Genomic DNA, 14,772 nt, shown 5'->3' on the forward strand with positions numbered 1-14,772 from the left:
CCTGGGGAATTAAACCTAAGGTTGCTCATTGGCTTTACACTGCTGTCGTCAGACCCATTCTTCTATATGGAAATGTTGTCTGGTGGTGTGCTATGCAGAAAAAAACCTATTTTAATTTATTGAATAAGGTGCAGAGATCAGCGGAATTAGCAATGTGTGACGTCATCAAAACCACGCCATCCATGGCTTTGGATATCATACTACATATGCCACCCCTAGATCTCTTCTGCAAATACTTAGCGGCCTGCTCCGCAGTAAGGCTCAAAGCGAGCTCACAATGGAAGACTGTCACACAGGGACATTCAACCATCTTAGACTCCTACACGGATATACCCAGTGACTGTGATATTCACCCTCCCATTCTCTGCTTCGAAAGGAATTTCCTAATGAAAATCCCTTCTAGACTGGAATGGTTTGAAGAAGATCCAACACCCAACGCACCCGTTAAGATCTACACGGACGGGTCTAAAATGGATACCGGTGTAGGATCAGGGTTATTTTGCGAAGAGCTTTCTATTAGTGAATCCTTTAAACTACCGGATCACTGTAGTGTTAGATAAACAGTGTAAAGATAAACACAACATCATCAACGGATATCTGCATTCTATCAGACAGCCAAGCTGCCTCACGAGCCCTGGATGCATTCCAAACAACATCAAGGAGTGTCTTACGTTGTCGTCAATCTCTAAATGAGATGGCCAAACAATATCGTATAATCTTATGCTGGGTTCCAGGCCACAGAGATATACCAGGGAACTGTAGGGCAGACCAACTTGCAAGAGAAAGTACCTGTATGCCAGTCATAAGTAATTTTATGGAGATACCTCTCGCAATTTGTAAACACTTCTTATTAAGGACGCACTAATCAGTTCTGTAAATCAAAGGTGGATTAGTGCCAATACTTGTGAAATTGCTAGGCAAATAGGACGCTCACAGGACATTGTCTCTTAGGCATTTACACGCATGATTTCTGTCGTAGCTGCAGAAATGAGGAGGAGTTGGCAACAATTCAACACCTTTTTTGCACATGCTCAGCTCTAGCCAGAAGTAGGAACCGATATTTAAGATCCCACTTCTTAACGAATATAGATAATCTATACGCTTCAGGTATCAACAACCTTTTACGCTTTGTCAAAAGCTCTGGATGGTAGGTAGGTAAGATGGCAAGAGTACCCCAGGTACACTACAAGTAGCACGTACGTGCCGTTTTGATACCATAATGTGGACCACTACCTGTGAAAGGATTTAGGGAGTAGAGAAAACCATCTACAGCCATCCCGTGCTGTTGATGTAGTGGAGGAGAGAAAAGGGATCTAGGCTGGAGAATTTCTTCAAGTCATCCCCAAAGGGCACGCTAAGGAATCTCAAGCGCCCAGCCGCCAGAGCCGGACATTTGCAGAGAAAGTTTTCTGCAATAGGGGTTGTACGGAATTCCAAGCTTCTCCGCATGAGTACCGATCACCCAATGACCAGTGAACACCGCAATGAGTTTGGAAATTGAATGGCGGGGGATTCCCATCACCTTAAGCGTTCTGTTTCTATCGTATTGAGGCCATAGTGTTTTCGAAATAGCACACGATGAGACAGACCTGCATCTGTCTTGCGCTTTTTTTAGAAAGAAATTTTGTAGTTTCCCTTTAACGACGGCCAAGGGGACAGCGATGTCTGAGAAGGGGACAGCTGGAATCGGTTCTGCCGACCCCTTCCTGGCAAGCTCAACGGCAATTTAATTTCCCTCTATATTCCTGTGTCCAGAAACCCAGATGAGGGAAATGTTTCCTGCACGTTCGAGACGTTTGAGTTCCTCCTTACAGGAGTTCATGTGAAGAGAGCTGCAATATGGCGACGATAGAGCCTTGATCGCAGCTTGACTATCGGAAAAAATATGGATGTTTCCTTTCCAACAGCGATCCCGAAGCATTTGGTATGCTTGCACGATCGCGAAGACCGCTGCTTGAAAAACGCTAGTTGTTTCCGGCAGTTTAAAGGAGACCGAAATGCTGGGTGATTTAGAGCAAACCCCCGCTCCCATTCCAGACTCCATTTTGGATCCGTCAGCGAAAACAGAGGTATCTATATCCGTACTGACTCTCCCTTCTTCCCAATCTTGCCTGCTCGGAAAGATAGCCCTAGCACAACCCTCAAAGCGCAGTTTGCGGATGGAGAGGTCGGTGCGAATAATAGAGAAGGAAGGGGAGATCTGCTTCAAGATGCTACTATGTCCTATGTATGGAAGTTGTCTCCAAAGGCCAATCTCCTTCAGCCTAATAGCTCTCTGAGCAGCAATGGATTTAACCTGCTGGTTCAATATAGAGAGGGAAATGTAGCCCAGCCCCTCCGGCTCACAACCGACCCATTTCGTGGTCTAAGTGGCTTCGTTGTCTCTATGCGGCGATGCGGCTGCCAAACCTAACCTATAGGTTCTTGTTGAAAGTGGGCAATATCGGTCTATAACCATGCCTAGCTACCATATAAAGATTTTTTTCAAAAAATCAAAATTTTCAAAATCAGAATAGAAACAAAAAGCAACTATTATTTTACTTAATTAACCGTTTTTTGAGTTTTTACCCCAATCTAGCATGACTTTTTTCCACTATAGAGAATCATTTTTGAGCGAAATTGCGCGGTCAGCGAATAAAAAAAAATAGTTTGCGCATCCCAGCGTTGTTGCCCATTTTATGGGCGCTCTAATGTCCATATCCTCTTTCCTCAACAATTTTTAATTTCTTCTCACTTCCACTTCAACAAACTCAAATAATCTGCCGTCAAATTTCAGTTAAGACACAATTTATTATTATGCATACAAATTTAAGTATGCATACACACATACGTACATACATATACACTTACATACATACATATACACTTACATACATACATATACAGATACCTACACACATACATACACACTTACACACATACATACGCATCTTTACTATACAATTCTGCGCATAAATTCGATTCACTTCAAGCTAAAAGCTATTATCTGTCATGTATGAAATATTTATGTGCATATTTATGTATGTATGAGTGCGTATGTGTGCTATGTGCGTTTGTATGCATGTCGCACATAACCGCATGCCGAAACTAAAATCAACGCAGCTGTGTTTCGCCTTGACATTTAAGCACAATCGTATTTTCCGGCATGCGAAATTTCACAAATTCACTGATGCCAGTTGGTGTCGCAAGGATTTCTTATTTACGCAAACGAATTATGTACTTGCCCTAGATGTCTCCTATTTTTTCCACAACAAGTTGTATACGTATCTAATTGACACTTCGCCTTTACTTGCCTTCTTTCCCATCATCTTCATCCTGGTATTTACGAGCATTCGAGCATTCGCCATCTTTGGAGGCAACAATGTTTCACAAATGCAATATAAATTCATCTTGTTGACACTCGAATATATTTAGTTATTTTTCCCGAACATTAATCGCTGTCGTTTTAAGTTTCAATTACTTAAATTTCATTGCATCCGTCTCTTGCCCGCCATGGATGCCCGCATGGCTGTGAATTGCGGCGCTGCCCATAGCAGAGCGCGCTCCACCCCCCTGTGTCACTGGAGTGTTGGAGCAAATACTCGTATTTCACCAATTTTTGGATAGTTTGTTGTACAATTTGTCGAAAGGAAGGACAAAGTGTAACCAGAAAATTGTAACATAAAAAGAAGCAAAAAGAACAAAAATAAAACTGTTGTAAATACTGGTTTTGGGGCATTCCACGGGGAGTGGCATACACAGTTTTCTTGAATCATTTAGAAATCATTGTATACGAAGAAAATTTGATAACAAACCTCAACTGCAGTTTACAATTGAAGCGAGCGAAACATTTCATTTAAATACCCAAATTCTCATCAAATTGGTTTTTATACAGAGAGCGTCAAAGAGCATCAAATAATATTAGACTTAGGTTAGGTTATTATTATTATTAGAAGACCATTACGCACTGCGACCAGAGCTGATCTATCGTAAAAGGCCTATTTTTCTAACCCTACAGTTTTAGGCTTTTTAAAAATTTTAGCACAATTTTGGGTTTGTTGTTCCAAAGATTGCATGGAGATACTACGATACCACCAAGGTGATGAAGTCTCTGTCTGCCCAACGCAGGACATTCACAAAGCACATGTTCTGAGCTTTCTATGTCCATTTCCCAAAAGCGGCAGACATTGGTCTCAGATAGACCAATATTATAATATTTAGATGATACCTCAGGCTGCAGTGACCTGTAAGATATCCTGTTAAAAGACGCAGATCTACTCTGCTTGCTAAGAGAAGCTTGTCAGATATTGCTTTGTTGGGACTTAGAAATAGTTTGCCTTGACGCTGACCGGCACAGTTTAGCCAGTGTGCAGCAAATTTTCTTTCTTTCCATTTCCTCAGGACCAGTAAGTTGCATATTTGCTCCTTGTTTTGCAAGGTCATCAGCCATTTCATTTCTCTCATGTCCTTCATGTCCCGGAATCCAGCCTAGTGTTACTATGTTGAGATTTCTTAACGTGTTGAGAAGGTTTAGGCAATCATTTACCAATTTAGAGGTGATAGTTGTTGATAGAAGGGCTGTTAGAGCCGCTTGGCTATCTGAAAGTATGTAGATATGAGTAGCTCTCATTTTCCTGCTAAGGCATTCTCTCACACATATTTCAATGGCATTTATTTCTGCCTGGAATATTGTTGGGTAGAGTCCCATCGGAATCGAATTTTTGGAATTTAGGCCCATTGATTCCTGTCCCTGTACTACCATTTTCCAATTTGGGCCCATCAGTACACCATAGCTGGGAGCCAGGTTTGAAAATGATAGAATTAGTTCTCCAGTCTGTGCGTTCATTAATTATAACTTGGAAGTTCCTGAAGAGTATTGGTTTGGCTGATAGTATGTCATCCCTATGCAGAATGGGACTATGTAGGAAGTCTTCTAAGATCTTTAAATGTCCTTTCATATCCCCACTTTTAAGTTAAGATATACCTTTTAATCTTAAGGCACTCGAGCGAGCTTCCCTTTCAATAAAGATTGGAAGCGGTGGTATGTTTAGGAGCACACCCAATGTATCCGTGGGACATGTTTTCATAGCCCCTGTAATACCAACACATATCAGGCGATGCGGTTTGTTTAATTCGTTTGCTGCCTTTCTTTGCTTGACCTTGGGCGACCATGCTAAGGATTCATAAGTGACTATGGGTTTCACAACTGTGGTGAATGTCCAGAAGGTCATTCTAGGGTTTAGTCCCCATGTCTTACAAAAAAGCCTTGTGCAGGTAAAGAATGCCCTTGTGGCTTTTGAAGTAACTCTCTCAATATGGGAATTAGGTTAGGTTGAAGCGGTTGTCCTGTGGGACACACTCCGGCTCATAACCCATTGTGATGCCGCTTGGCGAGCTTGTCCCTATCTCTCCTAAAACCAGTGTGTACTATACTTTTCCAAAAATTTTAGAATATCTGTGATTTCTGTAGAACTGAGATCTTCTAACTCATTCAAAAATTGTTTACCCAGAATAGTAAACCTGCGTCTGGATAGAGCAGGACAGTAGCACAGTAAGTGCGAGATTGTCTCTTCCTCGTCGTCATCTAGACAACTTCTACAGAAGTCATGTGCTTGCGCACCCTTCCTTTGGGAGTGCGTACCTACGTATTAGGCAATGCCCCGTTATGACTGCGATCAATGTGCTAAGACTGTGTTTATTTTGGCTTAGCAGAGATTCTGTGCGTTTAGCATTTAGAGTCGGCCACAGTTGACGGGCGATTTTGCAGGTGGCTTCATTACGCCATTTTTCGTTTGCTTTCTTTTCAATTTCCTCAAGGATGCGTAGCTTACAAGTTTGTAAGGGTATCCCTATGCCATTATCTATGTACTCATCAGTCAATTTAGTGCCGAGTCTCGCTAGTTCATCGGCTCTACAGTTACCCTCAATGTCGCGATGGTCAGGAACTTGCTCAGACTTAACTCAATCGCATTTCTCCGAACTTCTGACAAATCTAAGTTCGAGGGGCGTGCCAGGATAATCTCTCCAAGTAGGCGAGCTTGGAACGAGCGGAAAAGCTGCACCGATCTGGTACCTCAGTCTTCACTGAGGTCTCCAATATGGAATCGGTAATCGGAGCAGGGGTTTTTCTCTAAATTTAATCAGCCAAGTTTTCTATTTCCTTAATAGTGGCGAATACTGCTAGTGCTTTTCAGGCAGACGTCTTTGCGATCCTGCAGGCATGCAAAATGCTTGGGGAACGTGAGATCAAGGGAGATGTTAACATTTTTTCCGATAGTCAAACCGCGATCAAGGCATTGACGACACCATGGTGCAGATTTCAGTTTTCGCGGCTGGGATTAAAAAAAATGTAGCGTGAGAAACCCCGTAGTTTGACATTGACTTCATGGAGCACAAGAGTGCTTAATATTCGAGAATTTCGACGCTTCTGCTCGATAGAGCGGTTAGATTGATAGGATAAGCTCATAGTGGTTTCTCTTTCTTGTTAATTAGCGCGATAACCGCTTACGCGATTTTGGACGACTTTCTTTCGTTTCTTTCTCGTGCTAACCAGCGACAGTTGGACACACCAAGTGAAGCCAAGTCCTTCTCCACCTGATGAGGAAGCTAAACACCAACTCCACAGCCGTACATCTAGACAGAGATGTCATCAGCAAAATAGTGGAAAGACTGTTCCCCACGCACCCCATGCTGTGCGGGGACCTAGACCCGCAAGGTGACGAGATGCTCCCACCCTTCACCGGGGAAGAGCTTAAAACCGCGGGAAGAAGCCTCAAAAGAAACAAAGCTCCAGGCCCAGATGGTATCCCAGCTGAAGCTCTCAAACTTGTGGCTGAAAGCCGACCAGATGTCATGCTCGATGTTTACAATGCATGCATAGCTCCAAGCATCTTCCCTGAGCTGTGGAAAATACAGAAACTGATGCTGATCAGTAAGGGTAAAGATGGCCCAGCGCAACCATCAGCTTGGCGTCCGCTTTGCATGCTGGATAGCGCCGGGAAATTGCTTGAGCGCAGACTTGCAGAGTTTGTTGAGAGTGCAGGGGGATTATCAGCAAGGTAATACGGTTTCCAACGCGATAAATCAACAATTGGCGCAATAGAGGAGGTGGTAAGCAGCGCTCAATGCAGACCCCATTACCCGAACCGCATCACCGTCCTGGCAACGTTTGATGAATGAAACGCTTTTAACAGAATACGATTGATAGACATTATAAAGACACTACGAGAAAGGTTTCGAATACCTGCATACCTGCTAAAGATTCACCAGAGCTACCTGAGTGAGCGTGAACTGCTGTACGGCACACCAGAATGTCAGAAAATAAAAGCGATAACTTCTGGCGTAGCTCAAGAATCTATTCTCGGCCCCGATCTCTGGAATCTGAGCTACGATGACGCTAGAAGGAAGATGAACTAAGTCATGATAAGGACGCAAATATGGCTTGATCATCACGACTTGGAACTCGCCAAACATAAAACCGAAGTCATCCTTATTACACGAAGTCACATGCCAATCGAGGTCAGCATGCAAATAGGCTACACGTCCTTAGTGACACAAAAAGTAGTGAAATACTTAGGTATTCAACTTGACTGCAGGCTTACTTTCTGAGCCCAGATACGGCATGCGGCTACCAAAGCAGCAAAGGTCACGGGTATGCTAAGTAGATCACGGGTATGCTAAGAACATCGGTGGGCCAACATATAGCAAAAGAAAGCTAATTACGGCGGCCACAAATTCAATTCTCCTATACGGCAGCGAAGTATGGGGAATTGAGCTACACTGCAAAGCCAAGCGCAAAGCCCTGGAGGCTGTGCAACGAACAACGGCACTCAGAGTTCTCTCAGCCTACCGCACTGTCGCAGCAATTTTCGTGATCACGGGCAGATACCTGTCGACCTCATGGTCCGGGGACGAATAGATGCGTGGGACTCCAAGAAGAAACACGTCATCACTAGCTTCCCAGAATGGAGACGCCAAACCATGCTGCGATGGCAAAGCCGATGGGACCCTGAATCGAGTGGCAGATGGACGGCGAAACTTATTCCATCAATTGACAAATGGGTCCAAAGGAACTTCGGGGAAGTGAACTACTTCTTAACTCAGTTCCTCTCGGGCCACGAATACTTCCGGAGATACCTATACCACATGGGCAAGGTAACCGATTGCAAGTGCATATACTGCGAAGCGCTGAGCGATGACGCTGAACACACGTTTTTTAGTTGCACCAGATGGCTCGCGGAAGGAAATGCTCTGAGGGAGCAAATTGACAACATCGCACCGAGCAACAAAATCTTCAAAATGCTCGAACGCGAGGACAGCTGGAATGCGGTAAAGAAATACATCGAGAACGTACTACGGGAAAAAAAGATTGACCTCGACGCAGTGCAACAAAGCGAAGTCACACAGACAGACATGGGTGAATATAATTGTTCCTTTTATGGATGTAGTTCTGAGCCCTCCCGAAGTAATATAGAGAGTAATTTTGGGAAGGGTGTGTCCCCAGAAGAAGAGGAGGGACCGTTTTAGTGGCCAACACTACCAAACAGACAGAAAACTGATTTTGACTATTAAAATTGGTTTGGCGGTCGTTTGGTGCAGCTTAATGAGATTTGACAAAGTTCGTTTCTGGCTGTTGTTCTCAAGTGCCCTCCGGCTCAATAATGCGACGATTTCATTAAGTTTCCTTGTAAAGGGTTAAATTTCAAGGACCGATGTTGAATGTAAACCACACCTGAACGTCAATTTTTTTTCGGCATTTCATTTAACATTTTTTAATTTCAGACTAACTCAATTTGAACCATGGAAAGATACACAATCGAGCAACGCGTTAAAGTTATTCAGGCTTTTTATGAAAACGGGCGCTCAAATCAAAAGGCATATCGCGCACCCTGTAATTTTTTCGGTCAATTTAATCGTCGGACAAATTGCACAAAAGTTTGAGCAAACCGGGTCTGTAGGAGATGTGAAAACACCAGTGCATGCTCGTACAGCTCGTACTGCAGAAAATATTGCTGCTGTTCGCGATGTTGTGGTTGAAGAGCCGTCCACCTCAACACGTCGTCGTGCCCCACAATTGCATCTCACACGCTCGTCGTTGATGAACATTATGCATAAAGACTTGCATTTACACGCTTTCCAGGTGCAATTGACTCAAGACCTACAGCCTCTTGACCATTTCAAGCGTCGTCAGTGGTCAGAATGGTGGCAGGAAATGGCAACAGTGAATGACTAATTTTCGAAGAAAATCATCTTCAGTGATGGGCGAATGATAATCCAAGAGTGATTGCCTGATTGCCGAAAAACCAATGCACCCACAAAAAGTGACTGTTTGCAACGGTTTATGGGCCGGCGGCATCATTGGGCCGTATTTTTTCCAAAATGAGGCCGGTCAGGCAGTTACTGTGAATAGTGTTCGCTATCGTGAGATGATAACGAACTTTTTATGGCCCAAATTGGAAGATATGGATGTGGACGATATGTGGCTTCAACAGGATGGTGCCACTTGTCACACAGCTAACGAAACAATGGCTCTTTTGCGCGAAAAATTTGCTGGCCAAATAATCTCACGTCGCGGCGATGTGAATTGGCCGCCAAGATCATGTGATTTGACACCGTTGGACTTCTTTCTTTGGGGTTATTTGAAAGAAAAGATGTACGTCGATAAGCCAGCAACAATTCAAGAGCTAAAGGAAGAGATAATTCAGTACATTAACGGCATAGAAAATCGAAAATTTGGACCATCGGATGGAGGTGTGCCGGCGAGGTCCCGGCAGTCATTTGGCCGATATTTTGTTCCATACGTAATTGAGCCATACCAATATTATCATAATAAGGAGAAATTACAATAATTTCTTAGACAAATTGTATTTTATTCAAAATCAACACCGGCCCATGAAACTTAACCACCCTTTATTTACGCTGTTCTAAGAAGATGATAGCGAAGATTTAGTTTCAACGGTGTTGGAAAATTTGCGTCTGCGTTAAACAATTTTTTTATAAAGGTGGATGTGGCATTTCTGCGACAAGGTCGAGACTTCTTCTTAGCCTCACAGTCCGTGGTGGACCATAGCTTCATTAACAATTTTTCTCCACTTTATTCTATCCATGGCTACATCTCTCCAGTTGTGTACGTTCATTTGCTTAAGATCTGATTCGACGTCATCTAACCATCGCTTTCGTGGGCGTCCTCTTTTTCTTCCTCCAATTGGTGTTAAATAAAAGCTTTCCTAGCATTTCGCTCTTTCGGCATGCGCAGTACGTGCCCAATCCATCTAATTCGTTGGGCTTTGATAAAACGTATTATATTTTGTCCTTGAACGATTTCTTCGATTTCATTATTGTAGCGAATGCGGTAGCTGCCATCTATTGTTGCAACCGGACCATATATTTTCCTTATGATACGTCTTTCGAAGCACATCAGCTGATGAATGTCATTTGTTTTCAGCGTCCATATTTCTGCACCATATGTAAGGACGGGTCGTATCAGTACTTTGTACATTCTTATTTTCTGTGCTCTGGACAAATCTTTTGATTTAAATAGTTTTATGTTAACGTAGTAGGCGTTATTTGCAGCTTGGATTCTGTCGTTAATAGCTATCGCCGAATCTTTATCTGCTGATAGTTTAAAACCCAAGTATTTAAATTCAGTGATATTTTCGAAAGCAAAGTTGTTAATACTTAGGTCATCGCGTGTCGTGTTGTTGACTGACCGAATCATGTATTTGGTTTTCTCGGTATTTACGTGTAGTCCCAGAGCTTTTGCATCTTTATCAATACATTTAAAGACGCGTATAAGAGTGTTTCTATCTTTAGCCATAATAAGAATATCATCTGCGTAGGCACATATCTGAAAATCATTATTAAATAATGTTCCATTCGTGTTTATTTCTTTAACAGTCGTGTGTAGCATTAAATTGAATACTAAACATGACAATGCGTCTCCTTGTTTTACTCCGGATATGATTTCGAATGGGTCTGACAGGCTTCCTTGCACCAGTACTTTACTTGTTGTGTTCGACAATGTACAGAGAATCAAATTAATTAACTTCAGAGGTATTCCAATTTTCTGAAAGCAGTATTTTATCCGTTTTCTATTTATACTGTCAAATGCCTGTTTGAAGTCAACAAAGAGGCAAAATATATCAATTTTATATTCGTAAAACTTTTCGAATATCTGGTGGACAGTAAAACCTTGATCAATCGTTGAGCGGTTGTTTCTAAAACCACATTGGTAATCGTCTAGGATGTTCTCAGCATAAATATTCAGCCTTTCAAATAGAATGTTTGTAAATACTTTATAACCTGTATTAAGTAAAGATATGCCTCTGTAATTTTGGCATTCAGTTTTATGTCCTTTTTTGTGTATAGGTACTATTATGCTTGATGCCCATCCAGTGGGTATTTCATTTGAATGCCATATTTGGCTTACTAAGGTAAATATTTGTTTATGTAGTTCATGTCCGCCATATTTCAGAAGTTCTGCGGGTATTCCATCTTCACCACAGCTTTTATGGTTTTTAAGTTTTCTTATAGCCAATAGTACTTCGTCAAAGCTAGGTTCTTCAACATAGATTTCGGCCGTATGTACTACTTGTTCCTCCTTACTTGTATTATCGTAGTTTTCTTTGTTAAGTAGTTCGTTGAAATATTCTTTCCATCTATCTATTACTTGCTGTTTTTCGCTGATTATGGAACCATCCTTTGCTTTGCATATATTTGTTCGAGGTTGAAATGTTTTAGTCTGTTTTTTGATGTTCTGATACACATGCCACAATTTCAAGGATGATCTCGCAATGAAGTTAGGAAGCAGACGATATAGAGCGGGAAGAATCATATATATATATAGGGTGATCAATTAAGAGGAGTTTTTTTCATTTCCGTTTTTTTTACAGATCGCGCGCGAGTTGTGGCAAACTGTCATTGTGGATTTGTTGAACAGCGTTTGGCATTTCATCATGGAAAGACTCACACCGCAACAACGTCTACAAATTGTTCAACTGTATTATGAAAATCAGCGTTCTGTGACAAGCCACTTGCCATACAGCTCGTGAAACAATGACTTTATTGAGAAGCCAATTCGGAGAGCAGCTGATTTCACGTTTAGGACCTGTGTGTTGGCCACCAAGATCTTGTGATATCACACCTTTGGACTTTTTTCTTTGGGGATTCGTGAAGTCCAAGGTCTATGCTGATAAACCAGCTACGAATGAAGCTCTGGAAGCCAACATTACGCGTGTTATTCACGACATACCAGTCGAAATGCTCGAACAAGTGATTGAAAATTGGACCTTCAGAATGGACCACCTTAAGCGTAGTTGCGGCCAACATTTGAATGAAGTCATATTCAAAAAGTAAATGTCAAAGAATGTCCTTTCAAATGATAAATAAAGGTTTTGAACATAATTTACATTTTTTTTTTTTTTTAACTATTGAAAAAAGCACCTCCTGATTGATCACCCTATATAATTGGCGCGTACACCCTTTTTGAGTGTTGGCCGAGCTCCTCCTCCTATTTGTGGTGTGCGTCTTGATGTTGTTCCACAAATGTAGGGACCTTCAGTTTCAAACCGACTCCGAACGGCAGATATTTTTGTGAGGAGCTTTTTCATGGCAGAAATACAATCGGAGGTTTGCCATTGCCTGCCGAGGGGCGACCGCTATTAGAAAAATGTTTTTCTTAATTTTGATGTTTCACCGAGATTCGAACCTACGTTCTCTCTCTTAATTTCGAATAGTAGTCACGCACCAACCCATTCGACTACGGCGGCCGCCGGAAGAATCATGAAGTAGGTAAGAAAAAGTAGGGATTTCGAATTGATTTTAAGCTAAAACACATTTACATATTTGTTGAAATTAGGAGTTGAATCGGGAGTTGAATTGGGAGTTAAAATTAGGAGTTGAATTGAGAGTTGAAATTAGGAGTTGAATAAAATATATCCGTTACATTTGAAGCAGTGCTAAGTCCTACGTGTTTTCCACTGGCCGTTGTGCCACTGAAATGCCCCAATGCTGTGCACGTATAAAAAATATAAGCATAAAAGAATATGTGAAGCATTTCATAGGCGAAAAAAATGCAAAATCACAATTTCTTCCCCCAAAGCACGAGCATGACCGTTTGACCTAATTCCATACGCGTTGAGTAATGAGCGAAGCGAATTTGAATACGCACCGAAAGAAAAGCAGTAGCACAGCCACTGCAACGCTACCACCTAACTAGCAGCCACTATACACATGCACAACTACATACATATACACACACAGATGCCAGCAGTTTGTGTAAAGGTAGTTATGTATGGATAGAAGCACATAATAAACTATTTGAGACGCGCAGAATCGCCTTGAGTGCGGCAACAGCAGCTGAGCTGAGCGAGCAAGAAATTAAAAAAGACAAAATAAATGTAAATAAATAGCTTAAATAAAATGTGTGATTTTAGTGGTGAAAGGGGACTTGTCAGCACAAACACACACACGTGCGCACTTAACTAAGCGAGCAATGCAATAATCCAGAGTTTCATAGTTTCGACAAACAGACACCCTACGGTTAAATTTATTCATTCCGTTGTGGTTTGTTTATATTAATTTGGTTTTATGTTTCTGTATTCTATGCAAGTATTTGTGCTATGCCAATATGTGGCTACATGCGAATGTATGTATGCTTGAATATGTGAGTACTCACCAGTAACACGAGACGTATGAGCAATCCGAAATTTTCGGAAACAACAAATCTGTGGTCATCTTGAGACGACGTTAAGGACGATGAGTACGATGCGGCGGATGATGTCAGTCGCTGCTGCACGAATCGTTGGATGCGGTCGATTGCGGCTGTTGCTTTGTTGTTTTTGTTGTTATAGTTTATTTTTTTTGTAATTGCAGTTTGTGTGTTTGTGCAGTGGTTGTTTGGGTGCACGCGCACGTAGGTCAGCCACCGAACGACGCGTTATTTCGAGTGTATAGAGTAGATGGTGGGCGTATTTGAAGAAGGGCGGTGTAAAGCGTTTGTATGTGTGGTTTAGCTCGACGTGTATAGAGATTATATGCTACGTTTGTTTGTTTTTTATTTTCGGAAGTCAATTTTTATTTTCACAATGCTCGGCGTGCAACAATCAACGTTGCGTCTTCGTGTTGTTGCTATGTTCAAATATTTGTATGCGTCGTGTTTTGGAATATTATCTTCGAGTCGCCATGACATGCAATATCAGCTAAGCTAAATTATTCCAGCGGAAGCTTCACTGTGTCACAGCTTTTACGTATGCGCTTGCACCGGTAGGCGACTAATTGGCAACTGGCGTTGAACGACGCTCAACGGCACCTCGTGAGCTCTGCCCACGGATCGAAATTCAAAGTGGCGTCAACGATTTTGGCACTGGCACGGTTGGTTTCTTTGTTTACCGCGCGCGCACACACAAACCCAAAACACCGATTTTTGTTATGTTATGCCACATATGCCACTAAAGACACGTCAAAATTTGATCTGTATTTCACGTGTGTGTGTGTGTGGGTATTTGTGAAATTCTGCTGCAATGCAGTCTATGGTTTAACACAACACCGTCTACTACAGACTTCTCTAAAGCCACTAACACACATACACATGCACATGCACGGGAATCCTTCAGTTTATACAAATTTTATATTGCTGCGCATCTGTGAGTGTGTGTGCCTGTATGGGTATCACGTAGGCACACCAGCCGCAAGGTTTGCTGTCTCGCCAAGTTAATGCCTACTTTGCGCGGCTGATTCAGCTGCTTGTGGATGCTTTAAAATGAGCCAATAAGCAGCCGCCTCCAACCCAGTTGA

General features: G+C 42.2%; 1 protein-coding gene across 1 annotated transcript in view; it reads right to left on the reverse strand.

The window, feature by feature from the left end:
* Positions 1-14,400, reverse strand: part of LOC129246072 (protein N-terminal glutamine amidohydrolase) — a 93,952-nt gene extending 79,552 nt beyond the window's left edge. The window contains exon 1 of the mRNA XM_054884600.1: positions 13,655-14,400. Within this exon, the coding sequence (XP_054740575.1) occupies positions 13,655-13,713 (59 nt within the window). The 5' untranslated portion in view covers positions 13,714-14,400. The remainder of the gene's footprint in view (positions 1-13,654) is intronic.
* Positions 14,401-14,772: the final 372 nt, after the last annotated feature.

Source organism: Anastrepha obliqua, chromosome 4 (genome assembly GCF_027943255.1).
Source record: "Anastrepha obliqua isolate idAnaObli1 chromosome 4, idAnaObli1_1.0, whole genome shotgun sequence".
NCBI lineage: Eukaryota > Metazoa > Arthropoda > Insecta > Diptera > Tephritidae > Anastrepha > Anastrepha obliqua.